The 14,392-nt window shown below is 28.7% G+C and overlaps 2 protein-coding genes and 1 long non-coding RNA gene across 3 annotated transcripts; 2 read left to right on the forward strand and 1 right to left on the reverse strand.

The window, feature by feature from the left end:
• The first annotated feature begins 1,567 nt into the window (after positions 1-1,567).
• LOC107925614 (uncharacterized) lies at positions 1,568-2,593 on the forward strand. Its single transcript, XR_001692030.2, has 2 exons — positions 1,568-2,044; positions 2,303-2,593. It is a non-coding gene; the product is annotated as an uncharacterized lncRNA (long non-coding RNA).
• A 2,985-nt stretch (positions 2,594-5,578) lies between these two features.
• On the forward strand, positions 5,579-7,315 carry LOC107925548 (60S acidic ribosomal protein P2A). Its single transcript, XM_016856270.2, has 4 exons — positions 5,579-5,710; positions 5,806-5,916; positions 6,793-7,022; positions 7,108-7,315. The coding sequence occupies exons 2-4, from the start codon at positions 5,829-5,831 to the stop codon at positions 7,132-7,134; spliced, it is 345 nt and encodes a 114-aa protein (XP_016711759.2). The 5' UTR covers positions 5,579-5,710; positions 5,806-5,828; the 3' UTR covers positions 7,135-7,315.
• Positions 7,316-8,376: 1,061 nt separating this feature from the next.
• On the reverse strand, positions 8,377-11,565 carry LOC107925660 (monodehydroascorbate reductase). The gene is made up of 10 exons (XM_016856370.2): positions 11,342-11,565; positions 10,815-10,886; positions 10,364-10,415; positions 10,126-10,206; positions 9,890-10,008; positions 9,584-9,803; positions 9,383-9,501; positions 9,173-9,298; positions 8,965-9,105; positions 8,377-8,873 (listed from the first exon to the last, which is right to left on the reverse strand). Exons 1-10 carry the CDS (start codon positions 11,390-11,392, stop codon positions 8,550-8,552), a joined length of 1,305 nt encoding a protein of 434 aa, XP_016711859.1. The 5' UTR covers positions 11,393-11,565; the 3' UTR covers positions 8,377-8,549.
• Positions 11,566-14,392: the final 2,827 nt, after the last annotated feature.

The raw sequence follows: 14,392 nt of genomic DNA on the forward strand, positions 1-14,392 counted from the left end.
AATTTCATCACAAAATTTTCACACAATCATGCAATCATATCATGAACCTCAAAATAATAATAAAATAAATTTTTCTACCTCAGATTTGTGGTTTCGCAACCACTATTCCGTTTAGGCCCTATTTCGGGATGTTACAACGACTCCTCGAATTTCTAGACATTGAACATTGCCTTATTTTAGAATTTTAAAAATATGAGTGAAATTCTAAGGGATATTCAATTATTTTGAACAAACGGAAAATTGCAACCCAGCACGATAGGGCACTGTTCCCCGAATTTCCAAACACCAAATATTGCCTTCGTTTTGAAGAATTTTTAAAGACATGAGTGAAATTCCAAAGGAGTATTTGAGTATTTTGGACAAATAGGAAATTGCAACCTAGCACGATAGGGCATGATTCCTCGAATTGCCAAACATCAAACATCGCCTTCGTTTAAAGAATTTTTAAATGGATAATTATAAAACTAGCTTAAAACGCATTAATTTTACTTGAAATATGATGGAATAATTAAAACTTTTTCAAAAAGGGTTGAAAATTATAATGCAACATTTGTAAACTCGAAAGAGGAATAAAACGTAGGGTAATATACACTCATAAAGTACTATACTTGGTGAATGAAGACAATATAACCTTATTTAACCAACTAACAAAACAAACAATTAAATATAACTAATCTAAGAAAAATGTAACCAAAATTTCAAACATGGATGAATAACAATTGATATAATAATACAAAAATAATGGATAAATAATATGCAACAATAATATATGAAATAATATAAAAACAATCAATATACAAAACAATATAGAAATTAGGAGTCAATATAATGTAAAAACGAATAAAAAAAACATTAAATATATGAAAATTTTTAAAATGAACCATACATACTAAGGTTTGCAATAATTTAAAAAAATAAACTATAAATGAGTATTAAAATAAATATTATAAATGAAAAAAAAAGAAAAAAAGATTGGAGCAAATAATGTACAAAGTATTTTAAAAAAAATGTCCATTTAGAATTAACAGTACACATATAATTAAAAAATAATCATAAACAATGCTAATTAGATAATAGTACATGAAAGAACTTTGAATAATGAAAATACAATAAAATGTATTTTTAAAATATAAACTATATACACCATAGACTTGAAAGAAATATAGATTCAAAAGAGATTATATACATAAAATAACATGGGATTAAAAATTTATGTAAAATAAAGCTAATTTTAATATAAACCATATATATATATATAATATAAAGGTAATTTAAAATAAATATTATACAATATTTCAAAACAATATAATATAAAAGAGAATTTTGAAACAATAATTTTAGAATTTAAACTGATAAATAAAAGAAATAAACAAAGTGAAATTATTATAGCAATTCCAAATGTATATTTAAATAAATCTTTAAAGACGAATATTAAATGAAATTTTCTAGAAAAAATAAAGAATTACACATATTGAAATGAAAAGAAAACTTAATTGAAATAGAATTCAATTAACAAAGATAATTAATAAATAAAAATAAATCAATGAAACTGACATAAGGACCAAAACGCAATGCGCATGAATGCACAAGGGCTAAAAGTGCTAATGTTCCCAACCCCAAAAAAAACAGCGCTCAAGCGGGGACTAAATTGGAGTGGCCCGCAAAGTTCAGGGCAAAAATGAAAGAAATGGAATAGTATTAAATTAAAGGTGGTGCAAATGGGAGGGACTTTCTGCGCAAATTCCCCCTTTAAGGTGGAAATGCGCAATTCCAGCCTAATGAGCAGGTCAACATGCGGGTTTCCACCCTCTTAATTGCATCACTTTAAATTCAATACAGCTTTTATTATACATTTATATTTTAAAAGCTTACAAAACCATTTTTCTAACCAAAAACCCCCGAAATTCCTAACCCTTCCTCATATTCTTCACATTGGCCGACTCATAATACTCCTCCACCACCGTCGCGGTTTCAGCCAGACCCACAAGGATCTGTCAACCTTCAGACCGGAGGAGCCAACGTCAACTAAATCGACACCAAAAAAGTAAATAAACTCCCTTTTTTAGATTCCTCAAGTAGATTCAAAATAAAGTAAAAAAAAAAAAAGAATAAGAACAGAGAAAAAAAATGCGAATCACCTTTGGTAAACTGTTTTTGAATTGATTTCTTTTTTTTTTCCGTCCCCCTTTAATACAATTGAAAAGATGGCTTTATAGCCGAAAAATAGAAACAATACAACATTTTTTGTCTCTTTTTCTTCTTCTGCTATTGTGCTCTGCTGCTATTTTTTCATGTTTCGTAGGTACAAGGCCAGCTAAGGCGTACGGAGGAAGCGACGTGGCTTGTGGTGGTGAGTGAAGGCCGTACAGAGGCGCGCTGGAGGCTGTTAATGATATTTAGATTTTTACTTATTTTTGTTTTTTTAATTTTGGGTTTATAGGCCCGGGCTAAATTAGGCCTCTACACTTTATTTTAAATAGTTTTATACATTATTTATTTTAGATTTTTTTTACATATTAGTTCTCTTAAACTATTTTATGTATCATTTATTTAAAATTGATTTATAGGATTCATTTCAAATTGTTTTATTGTATATTATTTTAAGTTATGTATATATATATATTTTAAAAACTAGTTACTTTAAACGGTTTTATTGCATATTATCTTAAATTATTTTATAAATTATTTATTTTATGTTTTTATATATATACTATTTATTTTAAGTTTTTACATATTATATATTTTAAATTTTTATATATATTATGTAGTTCAAATTATTTGATATGTCATTTATTTTAAAAAATTTTATATATTGTTTATTTCAAACTGTTTTATTATTATTCACTTTAAATTTTTATATTTATATTATTTATTTGAGACTTTTTTTTATTCGTTTTGAATTGTTCTTATACACTATTTATTTTAAACTATTATTTACTTGAAATTGTTTTATATTATTTTATTTATTTCATTTTCTTCGATTGTTAATATTGGAATTTAAGTGACATATGTTACGTGATTATTGCCATTATATGTATTATAATTTGTTTATTCGTATTTCCATCTCATTGTCACTCACTTGTATAATATTGTATTCATGTATCATTGTTCCATGCTCATTACTATATTTTTATTTCATGCCATTGCATCGTGAATTTGGCTCTAATGTATTTATCCAATATAGATTATTTCATTTTTCTCCAAACAAAATAAACTCACATTGCGAAGTGTCATACTCGCTATATTTCAAAAAAGAAAATTTTCTAAATAAGGTAATATTTCGTGTTTTAGGAAATTCAAGGAATCGTGCCGTAACTTATGGGGTTTCAGTTTTCTCATTAAACCTAAATAGCCAAATATCCTTTTAAGTTTCAAAACACATGAAATTTCAATTAAAATTAAAGACAAATTTGCGCTCGGGAGTTCATGGTATCGCGTCCTAACTTACGAGATATGATACTCCGATATCTCGAGACGAAGAAATCTTTAGCAATATTTTGATCTAATTCAAGTATTTTTAAAATTGACGTTAATAAAAACGAACGTATTTTAAATCTGTTCCCGATTTTTAACTTTCGACATTAAGATACTAACTAACAACCCGGTACCAATTTTGGGCGTGACGAGGGTGCTAATCCTTCCTCGCACGTAACCAACTCCCGAACCTGTTCTCTCGAGTTTCGTAGATCAAAAACACCGTTTTAATAAACTAAAACATTTTATTAAAGTAAAGGTGATCCAATCATACCCAATAAAGATCGGTGACGACTCTCTTTTTAATTTTTATTTTCAAACAAAATCGATTCCCGTCTTCCAAAAAAATAGCTTCGACAATTGGCATATTTGAACATTCATCAAATCAAAGAACATAAAAAAGAGGAAACGCAATCGAGAGAAGTTCATGCTCATAAAGGTGCAAAGATAGATATTCGTTTAAAATTTTACTTTTTTTTACTTCTTTATATGAATTAAATTTTGTATTGAATTTTAATTTTTAGAAATTGTATATAGGTTTAGTTTTATTAATTGTGTTTGAATAATTTACTATAATTTGTGGATGGTTTAAAATAATAATAATCAATAAACCAAGTTTATAAACAGTGATGTTGGGTGGTTTACTTTGCTTAAGGTAAGGTGGAGGGCCGAAGAGATAGAGTGTGATACATTTTCTACTTTATTTTTTTTCTAATTTTTTTAATTTATTATTTTATTTATTACTTGTTCTCAAATTTCTTCTTTTAGTGTTTTTATTTTCTTTATTTCTAAATTTGTTTATTTCTTTTTTACAAGTCAGATTTTAATCTTTTTTTCTCAAGTCGAACAATTTGAATACAATTCTTTTTCCACTTTATTCCCTATCAGAGAGATAGAGAATATCCCATTTTTAGTATGGACTAAAGGTTTATATACCCTTAACAATGATCCTGAAGTGTCATGTGTTGTCTTTCCAATGAGTGAGCCCAAATCAAGTTACCCAAGTACTATGCCACTATAGGTCTAGATAGAGTGACGATTGTACACATTATTAAGCACTTCAAATAAGATATGAAAGTTGTGTTAGAAGTGATGGTTAATGTGTGGGGTCCACTTGGGTGTGTAGTTGAGGAGTATATGCTAGAAGTTGCCCTCAAAGGGTTATTTGAGGAGTATTTGATGTCTACGAAGGGTGGATGCTCAAAAAAATGTGTTCGAGGACTAGGAGGTATAACATTCCTCAAATCTTTTGTAAAGAAAAAAAAATAGAGGGAAATAAAGAGAAGTGAAAAAATTTTGTTGATATCAATTGGAAAAAAAAAGGGAAGTTAAAAGAAAACAATTAAATTACTCAAAAGAAAAAATATAGGGATTAGAGGTACAATTTGACCTAAAAATTTCGTTTGAAATGGTGATTTAACTAAACTTGTTCATGAATTAGTTACCTGCCCAAGCTCGAAAGTCTACTTAAAATTTACGAGAGTTTGAAAAAAAAAATTAGGTCTGAAAACGGGCTTGAAAAAAAAATCTAAGCTCATTCAAAATATAGGTTAAACTCAGACTGTAGCTCAAACATTCAAGGCCCAAATCTAGCTCATATTCTATGTTTTACTATATTATAGTATGTTATTTATATCTATTATATAATTTATAATACATAAAAACTAAATTTATAATAATATATAATACTATAATGTAAATATCAAAAAATACCTTTAAGATGCGTATATTTAATTTTTAATAAACTAAAAATATAAAAATTTATTAAAATATTAAATTGAAAATATTTTAAAATTTTTAAAAAATGATATAGACGAGACTAAAATAGACTTATGTTAACCAATTATAAATATAGATGAGTTTGGGCAAATTTTTAACTCATATTTTGGTCAGGCCAAGCTTAAGTATGTATAAAATGTGTTAATATCATAATTTAATTTGACCCAACTTATGAACACCTACCAAATCAATTTTTTGTTACATCATTGATGACTCAATTACCAAAAATGATAGAAAATGAATAACGTTAATGATCATTTCGTAACAAATTAATGTTTGATGACTAAAACATAATTTAAAACATATATAAATGACTATTTCTTTTAGTTTACCCTTTTTGAAAATCTTATTTTCTCTTTTAAGCCTAAAACCCTAATTTGCAAATATCATATAAAGCTTGTCACGGCCTTTGTTATTTCCATTTGAAAACCCAGGGTTTCTTCCATAGCCGCCCCTGGTTTGTCTCTTCTTCTCTTTCATCTCCTTTGCTTAAACTTTCGTTTTCCTCCATTGGCTTTATAGTTATAACTTAATTGTTGTTTTTCTTTACAGAAATTATATAGAAGAGAGAGAGAATGAAGGTTGTTGCTGCTTATTTGTTGGCTGTTTTGGGAGGCAACACTTCCCCTTCAGCTGATGATCTTAAGGCCATTCTTGGCTCTGGTAAACTATTTTCACCTTCTTCTTTTTTTTTTTGATTTGACTGCTATGTTTCCTTTTATCTGTTTCAATCTCTGCACTTGGTAATCCATTTGTTTGTAAATTGTATTTGCACCTTTTTTCATAGGTTTGATCCAAAAGTTTAGATTTCTTGTGTTGTAACCTGTTTTTTTGTGAATGTCAATTTGATTATGAGGTGGGTTTGGTATAAAAATATAAACTTTGTACTGTATTTGTGTATTGGTTTGAGATTTCACATCTATATTGAACCCCTTAATTCAAAACATGTTTGGTTTGGAGAAATGTACGATGAATGAATACTAGAATGCAATTTGCTACTTCTATATAATTCAATATGGTAGTCTTTTTTGGTTTCATAAATAAATTTGAATTTGGTAAACTCAATAATCTTATACTAATTTATATGCTAATGGTGTCATTACATTAATGGGATTGAATTGACATTTACAGAAGTGCTCAAATGAAGGTCAAACCTTTCAAAATGGTCAAGTGAAAAGTCAAACCGTTTTGAAAGCCCTCAAATAAGGGTTTTTCAAATGTCCTATATCAGTTTTCAAATTGTCTTTATTGTTTTCTTTTTTGTTTCAATCAATATCTGATTTAGCTGTTAGCTGAATTGCGTGAAAAGCCCTTATATGACCATTTTGAAAGGTTTGACCCTTATGCGAGCAATCCTAAAAGGTTAAGTCTCGAATTGAGCATTTAACTATTTCTGATTTAGCCAATTCCGATAACAAAGATGTAGAGTGAATTTCATTGCTTATCTATGTTTCTTTTTTGTCCATCAAACAAGGATATAACAATTCTGTATATAGACAGTGTTTCAAAAGATTTACATAAATATGATTTTGTTTACAGTTGGTGCTGAAGCTGAAGATGAAAGGATTCAACTTCTTTTATCTGAGGTCAAGGGCAAAGATATAACAGAGCTTATTGCATCCGGGAGGGAAAAGCTTGCCTCCGTTCCATCTGGTGGTGGTGGTGTTGCTGTTGCAGCTGCTGCTCCTGGTGTCGGTGCCGCTGCAGCTCCAGCTGCAGCCGAGGCTAAAAAAGAAGAGAAAGTTGAAGAGAAAGAAGAATCCGATGATGTAATAACACTCCTAACCTCAATTACATGTTTTGTTCAATTAACTTTTGTTCTAATTAACTTTTGTTTTGTTCAATTTCTTGCAGGATATGGGATTCAGTCTCTTTGATTAAAGAGTTGGTATTTTGCAGAAATTCTCTTCTTCTTTTTTTTCAAATTTAAGGCCAGTTTAGATTCTAAAATTTCGTTATTTTCGTTTTCAATTCGGGGATTAGATGAACAATGGCATATGTTTTTGCTTAAACTTAATGTTGCAATGAATTTTCCATAGTCTATTATGATGATTTTCTTGAATCTCATGGCAATTTTTTTTGCGAGTCTTTTTCATATATATGTTGGGATGAACAAATATGCTACAATATTCATTGATATGTCCCAACTTATAAAATTTTTTCATATTTATTTGGTGATCAAATTTGTTCATATTCATGGTCTAATATGTCCAACACAGAAACAGTCATGTTTGGATGATATGTAGTGTAGGAAAATTCTAGAGGGTGTGCTTTTTAATATTTATATTATTTTTAATCTAATATTTAATAATTTAATATTATAATATTTTATATTATTATAGATTTAATTTGTGTTATAAATTACAAAATATGTAAAAATAGCTTAAAATATTAGAAACTTAAATCTCTGTCACTTGTAGTTATTTATCATTCAAAGAATGAATGACTGAAAAATGACGATCCACGGATTCAATTATAATCTTTCTTACTTTTGAGATAAGTAAAGCTTGCTATCCATTTTACTTTTGAGATAAGTAAAGCTTGCTATCCATTAGGAGAATACAATTTCTCCTCTGTTTCAGTCTTCTTTCTTTTTCAGTTTTCAATAAAAGTAAATAGCAGAATCATGGCTAGGAAACTATACCAATGACTTACATAATTTTATTTTAGAAATTTTCAAATGATTGGATGGACCATGCAAACTATAAATATTTTTCCTTGGATAAAGGAGATTACTCAATCTATTTGCGTATCGCTTATGATCTATATAATAACCGGGGTTTCCATTTTAAATTGAGATTCATTTTAAACGAGCAAAGAATATAATATTTTTGTCGAAACCTTTTTAAATTTCAGATGTGCCTTCAAATTTAGATAGATAATTTAATCCTTGAACATGCCTAAATTGGAAAAATTGTAGACATTGAAGTTGCAACAAGCACTAGGCCAAGAAAATGCCATATTTAATCATATAGTTTCATCTATTAGTATAAATAAGTTATTTACACTAGTTCCGTTAAATAATTCTAACGTAAAAGATAACTAACCAATCAATCTAATTTATTAATAATAGTAGTGATGTAATATAATCTAATTTCTAATTTATTAATAATAGAAATGTAATGCGATAAAATTAAAATTTTATGACCTGATTGAAAGTTCATGATGGAGAATATAAATGATCCATATCAATCACAATTCAAAAGAAAACAAAGCAAACAGTATAGTTATAAGCTCAATCCAAAGGAAACCAAAAGCCAGTTGTGTTGGAACCGCATGGCAGGTATGTGAATCCATCAGATCTTACAGGCAAAAGAAAGACCTTCATGTTTCACAGCTTCCAAACTCTGAACTGAAGGCTGAAGCTTAGCCACTTTTGCAATAGCTTGGTTTTCTTTGGCAGTGCCGCCTTCTAAGAAAGCTCCAACCACCTTCCCATCTTTGATCCAGTAAGATCCGAACTTCGCCTTTGGTGATTTCGGGTTGCTGTCTCCGAAAAGTACTGTATCTCCTACATTGTCACCATAGAATTGCCATGATAGATCAAAGGAACGTGAATAGAAGTACGGTAGGTAGTCATATTCGTCAACTGATTTCCCTTCCCCACTTGCCTTGATAGCCTGCAAAAATTGCCGGAAAAGTAACATTTAGACGATATTTAAGTGTAAAAGATCAGGTCACAAAAAGGATGAATTAAGTGAGAAAACACACCTTTACCGCCTGTTCAGCTGATTTCCGGGCATGGTCAACGTGTTCCACCCTTCTCAATTCATTGTATAACTTCAGAGGAAAAGTGGCTAGATCACCCACAGCATATACATTGGGAACACTTGTTTCGAAAAAAGCATCAGTCTGCATTCAAACAACAATGTCAGCAAACCAAAAAGGCATTTGAGATCATGTCATTGATGAAACCAACCTTTATTCCACCCTTTTCCTCTTCAACCTGTCCTTTAAATAGTGTTGTAAGAGGCCTTCCACCAACACCAACAACAACGATGTCAGCTTCTAGAGCTCTGCCGTCCTTAAGTTTAACTTCCTTCACCTGAAAAGTGAGCAAAACGTATAGGCTTTAAAATGGTTTCAGATTTTTGGTCCCATTAAAGATTACTGAAAGATGAGTTCGTACCTCTCCATTGGAGTCGGAGGTGAATCCAACTGCAACTGTTCCCTTTATAATTTTGACCCCTTTATTAGCATAATACTCCTCGTAGAACGCAGCAATGTCCGGAGTAAAAAGCCGGGGCACTACAAGAACAATCTTCCAGTTAGAAATTCTCTAGAAACCAGATTAGTATCTTGAAAGGCCGGCAGTAGCAAATTTACTTACTGCACCAAGGCTCAGGGTACACCATGGTGACATCAAAATGGTTAATTTTCATCACTGCAGCAAGCTCAAGACCAATATAGCCTCCTCCAACAATAACAGCCTTTCCATTCTTCTTTGCTTTGATTGCTTCCAGCAACTTATCAGCATCATCAATTTCTCTCAGGTAAAAGATGTTTTTGGCATCAGCTCCTTCCACGCCAAAATCTGTCAACCTTATAACCTAAAAGAATAATGTGTCAAACTATGCAAGGTTTTACGGCGGACAAGACAAGGAATGCATTCTGTTGATTAGAAACTGTAACTCACTGTGGAACCAGTTGCAATGATCAAAATTTGATATTTGAACGTTTCTCCAGCTGCGCTTACTAGAGTCTTGGCAGGAAGATCTGCTTTCACTATTTCAGTGCTAAGGATCAACTGAATTCCTGAAAATATCAGAACATGAAGTATATAATTAGGCCATTACCAAATTTCAAGTAAATCCCCTGTAAACAGATCCATTATCTATTATTTCAGCAATTTTCAAATTTCACATTGCGAACCTTTTTCATTGTACCACTCAGGAAGCAATCTCTCTCCACCACTTCCAACACAGACATGGAAACCAGGAAGTCTTGCAGCTCCTGCAAAGAACAAATCACCACATCGATCCGGGAAACAAACCAGATGGCTAACAAAATGATGTGGCAACTAACAGCATAGGTACAACACAGCATTTATAGAAGTTTAGAATTTATTTCAATTTTGCAAATTAGAATATAAAATGCATATTAGGCTTACCCTCAGGGAAGAGATACGCCTTACTCAGAGCAGGACGTTCATATGGAGCAACCTACATGTATAAGAAAGCAAAGGAACAGGTAATATACAATATAAATTTATCCCTTCAAGGGATCAACAAAAAACAATACTAGCAGCTAAAATGAGTGCTTTAATGGGAACTGTTGTTGGCCTCTAATACATTGAATTCAGCCTTGACAGCATCAGATAGATTATAGGAGTAAAGACAGCAGAATGAGAGATTTTCAAAAGTTAAACAGTGTGCTAAGAAGTGAAATTAAATGATAGAATCTGTTGCTTTTTCTAAGCTCAATTGACAATTAAAATGAAAAAATTGCTCATAATGATAATAGAATAATGCATGTAGTCATCCAAAACGTATACATTGCCAGTTAATAGATCAGGCAATCTGTAAGTAAAGCTATGATAGAAAAACAAATGCTAAGCATACCGCTTCCTTGGAAATAATGGCTAGCTCACCAGGCTGAACTCCCTGTTTGGCAAACTCCCTCGCCGCATACCCCTATTGTCCGAAGAGGAGATTTTCAGTAACAAGGAAGCAAAGGTTAAACAAATCGGAAACATGTTTGATCGAAACTTTGAAAAACAAAGATTTTCAGGAACTTCAATTCAGCTATCGTATAAGCTTCAACCGGTCAGTAATTTATCTTCATCCAGTGACTATCTAATAACAACTAACCTAAGACTTCAATTTTACATCCAATTCTTGTTTCTTTCTTTTTTTGTTCCGTTAATACTTGTTTTTTCCTTTTTCATTTTCACAGCAACGCTAGATCCGCATGCCTTTAATATTGTATTAACCGATAAATGATAACATACTGAAAACAACAATTTCAAAATTCAAAATTAAAAAAAAAAAAGCGAAGGCATCGATAAACATCATAAACTCGAACAAGAAATGATAACAGAAAGAACGAATTGGAAGCGATAAGCGAGGAATTGAACGGTGGAACTTACGGCAGCGACACCACCACCGAGGATGACGTACTTGAAACTCTTCTCCGCCATTGATAAATCTCAAAGCTTAGCTTGACTTTGGCTATGTTCTCTATCTGTTGCTCACTGAGTTTTTATTTTTTATTTTTTTAATAATTAATCGATTTTTTTAAAGGAATTAGTTGCGTACTCATTGGCTGACCCATGGTTTGGCCACTTGGCATAAACAGTGCCATATGTTTCCTTCTTTGATTTTCTTTTTCCTAATTTTTTTTTTGGTTTAATTAAAATCAAACCAAATTCAAAAATGATGTCTAAGTTTGAATTTTGAGAACCTTCTAGTTAAGTATCAAATTATCACTATCATTCCAGAAGTGAATTATTCAAGCTCGAAAAAGCTGAGTTTAAGATAAATTCAATTCAAAATTCGAAAAAAACTCAGACTTTATAACTACTCAACCATAACAAATATTAATAGTTAGTACAATTTTATGGTATTAGTTAAAATATAAATAAGTAATAATATTTTTTTTAAAAATATTTTTTTAAAAAAATAATAATAAATAATATTTTTTATGTTAAATTATAGAGTGAAATATTTTTTAAAAAACATTAATTTAATATAAAATATTTTTAATACAATAATTATATATGTATAATAAATATATAAGATTAAATTTTATTAAAATCTATAAAATTAAACTTTAATAATAATATAATAATATATGATATAACTATTATTGAAACTAATTATATGACCTTAAACCGATATATTAAATTAGTATATTACTAATACATATATAACTATTATCATAATATAGATTATAATAAAATATATAATATTACATGATATTATAATGTTTAATCATCGATGTATATATACATAAACTATAAATATATTATATAGTAGGGGGCTAACTTTTTTCTGGTACAAATGACAGTCAATCAATAGCCATTACAATTCAAAGAAATTCCTAAGTAGCAGAAATGGATAATGCATTTAAGTCTCCATGTAACAGTGCCAGAGCTGAGTCAGGGAATTCTTTAAATTTCTGTAAACTATTAAGGTTACGATCCGATAGTTTAGCTATGTGGTCAGCAACTTTGTTGTGGTCTCTAGGAATATGTTAAATTTGTACTCTCCACTTGCGTTTTAGGATCTCATCAATTAGTCATAGTTTTGTCATTCTATTAACAACAATCCCTTCAGCCAAAATCGATTCAACTACCATCGCATTGTCACATTCCAAATCCAAAATTCTATAGCCAACTTCCCATGCAATTTGGAGTCCTTCCAAAATAGCTCTAGCTTCAACTCTAAAAATTCTCCCCTTCCCGATTCTCATTGTGAAGCCATGTAACCAGTTTGCATATTTCAACTAGTATAATAATAAACAATAATATATATATAATAAGTAATATGTAATATGTAATGTACTAATATAATATATATAACTTTTATTATGATATAGATTATAGTAAAAGATATAATATTAATGTTTAATCATCTATGCATATATATATATGAACTATTAATATATGATATAGCATTAATTATATAATATAGTAGGAGGGCTAACTTTCAAATGTTCAAAAAATATAAGGACTTAAAACATATTTTAACTAGTATAACAATAAACAATAATATATAATATATAATAATAAATAATGTACTACTACTATATATAATTATCATTATATTATAGATTATAATAAAATATATAATATTACATAATATTATAATGTTTAATCATTGATGCATATATATAAACTATTAATATAGTATATAGGATAAGATATGATATAACATTATATAATATATTAGGGGTGTTAACTTTCAAATATATGAAAAAAATAGGGGCATAGAGCACAAATAATAATATATAATTATAATAAAAGATATAGTATTACATGATATTATAATGTTTAATTATTGGTGTATATATATAAATTATTAATTTATGATATGATATGATATGATATATATGATATGATATAACATTACAGTAGAAGGGCTAACTTTCAAATGTACAAAAAGTGTAGGGACTTAGAGCATATTTCAACCACTATAATAATAAACAATAATATATAATAATAATCAACATATAATGTACTGCTATTATATTATAGAATATAATAAAAGATATAGTATTACATAATATTGCAATGTTTAATCATTGATGAATATATATAAACTATCAATATATTATATACTATATGATATGATATGATATGATATGATATAGCATTATATAACTAAATTACATATAACTATTGATGCTATATATATTTTTATTATAATCTATAATATAATAATAACTATTATTATATTATAGATTATAATAAAAATATATATAGCATCAATAGTTATATGTAATTTAGTTTATTAAAATACATATTTATAATTATAACTAATAATACATAAAATATTATTAAAAATTTAATATCTAAATAAAATATATTTTTAAAAAATTAGATGTTGAATTGGGCTTTAACTTTTACAAATTATATTTGGGTTTAATTTCTTTTTATTTTGGACTTGAGATTTCAGCTATAATTAGTTTATTTTGAGTTTAGGTAATAATGAGTATATTATTTGGTTTGGACTTAATATAATATATTTGGGGTTTTAGAATAAATGTTTTAGAATACGATTATCAGATTTACATATTTAATAAGAAAGATAAAAAAATTATCCAATTGTCAATATAATATAATAATGAACAATAAAAGATATTTTCGTTAATTCATATAATATTATAAAATATTAATTTTTACATACAATAAGCACTTTAATTATTTTATATAAAATAACTTTATTAAATAAATATAATTTATGCTTTTTATAAGACAAATTTGAACTGTGTTGTCATCGTATAAAAGTAAAGTAAATTATTACATTCAAAATGGTGCTACCTAAAAACCTCAAATCTCTTATCTATAAAGAAACAACAAGAATGTGAAAGGACGAAAGAAAGGAAACCCTCTGAAGTAGTGTGACTGTTGACTACTCAAATGACGCTTACATTACAATAAAGCAATTATGCTATTAAAGGTACAGTTTCTAAATTT

The sequence above is a fragment of the Gossypium hirsutum genome, chromosome A01 (genome assembly GCF_007990345.1).
Source record: "Gossypium hirsutum isolate 1008001.06 chromosome A01, Gossypium_hirsutum_v2.1, whole genome shotgun sequence".
Classification (NCBI taxonomy): domain Eukaryota; kingdom Viridiplantae; phylum Streptophyta; class Magnoliopsida; order Malvales; family Malvaceae; genus Gossypium; species Gossypium hirsutum.